Source organism: Sinocyclocheilus grahami, unplaced genomic scaffold (genome assembly GCF_001515645.1).
Source record: "Sinocyclocheilus grahami isolate Dianchi unplaced genomic scaffold, SAMN03320097.WGS_v1.1 scaffold573.1, whole genome shotgun sequence".
Classification (NCBI taxonomy): Eukaryota; Metazoa; Chordata; class Actinopteri; order Cypriniformes; family Cyprinidae; genus Sinocyclocheilus; species Sinocyclocheilus grahami.
The window spans coordinates 559410-563849 of record NW_015505752.1 but is presented as its reverse complement, the minus strand read 5'-3'; the positions used below and the strand labels follow the sequence as shown (position 1 = coordinate 563849).

The window sequence follows — 4440 nt, the reverse complement described above, 5'->3', positions numbered from 1 at the left end:
AGGCATGACGAAGCGGATATCGTCCTCTTTTGGAAGGACAAACAAAGTAGTTTCGCTTTCACAACGAAACACAGCGTCACACACGTCGGCCTAGAGTGAGCGGCGGCGACCTAGAGTGAGCAGAGGCCGGGGGCTAGAGTGAGGAATGGCCGGAGGGCTTGAGAACGGTGCGACCGGCGGATTCGACGAAGGAGCATCTGGAGGGCTTGCGGTAACAACATGTGACGACCCCGGGCTGGACTCCACTTCGCCCACGGTGAAAGCAGATCCGGCGATCCACAGCGCAAGGTTGCTGTATTTCCTCAGCAACAAGCACGGATCAGCTCTAGGCATGACGAAGCGGATATCGTCCTCTTTTGGAAGGCCAAACAACGTAGTTTCGCTTTCACAATGAATCACACAGTGCCTTCACGACATGGCGGCGGTGGCAACAATACTACAGCGAGAATAAAAGTTACGCCTTCTTTCTTTGCGTGAACATTTGGGCGGTGTTATGCAAATCTTCCCACATCGTGATGTAGACATGTGGGGGTGTGTTAGAACGAGCCGTTTTAGCTAGGTGTGGCTGACTCTTAACTTTTATAAAGAATATCTCTTTGGATTTGAGACTTTAGTCTTTGCAACTTTACAGATCTTCTTTATGCACCAAGAGCTTGTAACACTCCAAAGAGATAGGAAAAATTGAAATCGCATCATATGACCCCTTTAAATCTTTTTTTGCTTCTCAAATGCAGCTCAAGTCATTCTCTCCATCTCTTTCAGCTCTTCTCGGGTTCAGTAGAGGGCTTTAGGACCTTAGGGCAGGCCAGTTCCTCTCTGCTGTGTTTGTTAAGGGGCCACATGGGGTTGCGTCGACTTTGTGAGCATCATCCTGTGGTGGGACCTCTCTACTGCCTGTCTGCCGTGGGCATTGGATTTTGGGTACTGGGGCGCCTATGTGCTGCTGTATTGATTCGAACATACCGAATGGTACAGGCAGACATTTACAGACCATCCATGGAGCCACAGGACTATGAGATGGTACAGTTCCTCATTAAACGCCTCAAGCTATGGATGGGGCTTAGCAAGACCAAAGAGGTAAAAATACCATGTCTGACTATTATATATAATCCCCCCACCCCAATTTTCCTTTTTTTAACTATGAAAGGCAATAAGCATGTTTTATAGAGGGACATTTGTGTTCAAACAAAGTTCAATAGTAGAGAGTGCATCTCTGGGAAAACTGTAAGTTCAAGGTGCTCTCTGGTCTAGGGTTTGAAACAGTCCATCAAAGAAAATTTTAGGATGACTATGGCATTCTTTCAGATTAAAAAGCCTTTATTATCAGATGGCTACATAAAAAAAAAATTTGACAAACTCTCCAACACATTTCGGACCATGCCTTCCTCAGGGAGAGTAACACAGGACATTTGGGTTCATTGACATTTAGTTTTACATGTATTTATTCAGTCGACACTTTAATCCAAAGTGACTCGACTAGAGATAATTAGAAAAAAGAAAACGGTTTCATATATAGACACGGAATCCATAACTTTTTGTCAGCACAGTCTGAAGATCGTCTAACTCGATTTTGCTGAAAATCGGACCAACGAGTGGCGAGAAGTAAAAAAAAGTAGGTTTTCATGGTGGACAGAACGTTCAGCTTACTCTGGCATATTTGGTATCTATGTTGTAGGCATAAGCCAATGAATATTTTGATATCAGTTTCATTGCAATAGACTAATGCAATCAAAAGTTATTAGCATTTTTAAGAATGTAATTATTAATGGTTAATGAATGGTTTATTACTCTTGACTAATAGGTGGCGCTGTTACCAAATTGATGTGGCATGGTCAGTGTGAGGTGACAATGGCACATACAAAGTTTGGTGCAAATATGTCAAAGTTTCGCAGAGATACAGCCTCAGATGCATTTTGGCATCTTAACCAGCAAATTCGGTGATGCTCTAAACGAAAACCGCTTCGTATATCGACACGAAATCCATAACTTTTTGCCAGCTTGGTCTGAAGATGATCCGAGTCAAATTTGGTGAAAATTGGACTAACGGTCTAGGAGGAGTTCGAAAAAGTAGGTTTTCAACATTAATCAAAATGGCGGACAGCAAGTTCAGCCAATTATGGCAAAATTGGTATCGATGTTCTCAGCATGATGCAAGAAATCTATAAATATCAGTCTCATTACAATATTATAATGTATGCAAAAGTTATTAGCATTTTTATAAATTGCTTTATAACTTTTGACCACAAGGTGGTCAAAAACTTTTTGAGTGCCATCAAGGCATGGTGCCGAAGATGTATACCGATTTTGGTAATAACAAAGTCTAAGCATTCTTAAAATATTGCATTTTTTGACAAAATTAAAAATGGCCGACACCCAAAATGGCTGACATGGAGAAATTGGTATGGTTCGACTCGGCATGATGCACCGAATCTAAAGAGACCTGTTTTGTGATTTTTGGCCAAACCATTCAGAGATTATAAGCAAAATTGCATTTTTTAAATCTCCTGACCACTAGGGGGCACTGCGCCGAAACACTGCAGGTAGTCTCAGGTCATGCTTGTTATAACACACACCAAGTTTGGTCTCAATACGCCAAACCGTTGCGGCGATATAGCCTCACATCCATTTTTACATGCTTTTCGTAGAATTCCTTTGTGCGTTATTCGAGAACGGTGGGACAAATCAACTTGAATTCCATAATGTTTTGCCAGCATAGTCTGAAGATGATCTGAGCCAATTTTGGTGAGAATCAGACAAACCGTCTAGAACGAGTTCGAAAAAGTAGGTTTTACGAACAATTAAAAATAGCGAAAAAACTAAACCTTACGATTTTTGAATTTTTCATGTTCATTCGACTCGGCATGAGCCAAGGATTCAGAGGAAAAAATAGTTTTCATTTTGTGCCTTATGCTTCAAAAGTTATTAGCATAAAGAAATTGCAACTTTGGACAAGTGGTGGCGCTAGAGAGTTGGAGTTAGAGACTCCAAACTTGCTGTGGTTAGTGTTGAGACTGTCCTCTATCAGTGTGCCAAATTTCATAAGCTGCCATAGACTTGCGGCGGAAGAAGAAAAATTACGCTAACGATACAATAGGTGCCACTGCACCTTCGGTGCTTGACCCCTAATTACATTTTAAAGTATATTCAAATAGAAAACAGTTATTTTAATATTACGGTTTTATTGTATTTTTGATCAAATAAATGCAGCCTTGGTGAGCACTTCTTACAAAATATTTTAAAAAATCACGGACCCAAAACTTTGGAAGTTTACGGACATCACCTTTAACTCTAATACACAATATAATGCGATGCATATTTCAAAATATGGGTAAAACACCTGTGAAACATCAATGGAAAACATGGAAGTACAGGACTTTATGGACTTCTCTTGGAGTATATATATATATATATATATATAAACAAACCTATTCTTTTTTATTTCCTTTGTAGTTTAGGCACAGAGTCAAGTTTGAGGGAATGGTTCCTCCACCCTCTAGATCCTCCCAGGGCTCTGAAGCCTCCAACTGCTCTGTCCCGCTCAGTCCCATCGGTCCTCGCCGGGTATCATCTGCCTCTTCTTTGGCCTCCAATTCATCTGTCATTTCAGGGTGTTTTGACTTCCACCATTATGTGGACCGCCTGGTGCCCTGTGTTGACAGCCTCATGGCTGGTTTCGACCGCGTCAACCAGCTGACTGAAGAAGTCTATAACTTTGAGCTCCAACTTCAGCAGATCCAGAGCAGAATTTACCAGAGAAGAAAGTCTCAGCCTCAGCAGGTGACCTTCGAGGGACGTGATCCAACACCAAAGCTGCCACTGCTCCCTCAACATCCATCTACCTCTGTTTTGGAATGTAACCACACTCCAGCTTCTCTTCAAGGTGTCATTAATACCCTTCCACATTGCCGTGCTACACACTCAGAGTCCTCCCTGATGGGGCCTGCTGCTCAGTTAGGTAAGAGAATACTTTCTGCACTGGATGGAAGCATGAACAACCCAAACCTGAGAAAATGGGGTGTCCCAAGACGCAGGGCCTGGAATTCAGTCACCTGCCATTCTGCTGACACTGCTCAGAGGTTACCTGGATCTCACAGCACTGTGACCTTGCCAGTGAGACCCCGGAGTGAAGACGGAGACCGAGAGTATCTATGTGACAGCATGCCGATTAAGAGACAGGCATGGCACACTGAATAAAAGTTTCAAATATGGTATTATTATATTATATTAAATATGAATAATAATTTTGCTCTTCATTTTTATTTTTTGACACAGTGAATGCACAGTGTTAGTCACAACCGCATTAGATTTTGTAAATTGTATTTCTACCTCTTGACTGGTGGCTTTCCATTGCTTTTTTATGTAGAAGTGTTTGTTTCCCTTTGATTTCACTACAATCGGTCTTCTGGGACACGTATCTTGTTGTATGAGGAATCCGTTTTG

At 41.8% G+C, this 4440-nt stretch overlaps 1 protein-coding gene across 1 annotated transcript in view; it reads left to right on the top strand.

The window, feature by feature from the left end:
• The window catches only part of pkd1b (polycystic kidney disease 1b), a 30162-nt gene extending 25968 nt beyond the window's left edge, over nt 1–4194 (top strand). The window contains exons 37-38 of the mRNA XM_016239702.1: nt 763–1077; nt 3451–4194. Of these exons, the coding sequence (XP_016095188.1) occupies nt 763–1077; nt 3451–4194 (1059 nt within the window). The remainder of the gene's footprint in view (nt 1–762; nt 1078–3450) is intronic.
• The last annotated feature ends 246 nt before the right edge of the window (nt 4195–4440 follow it).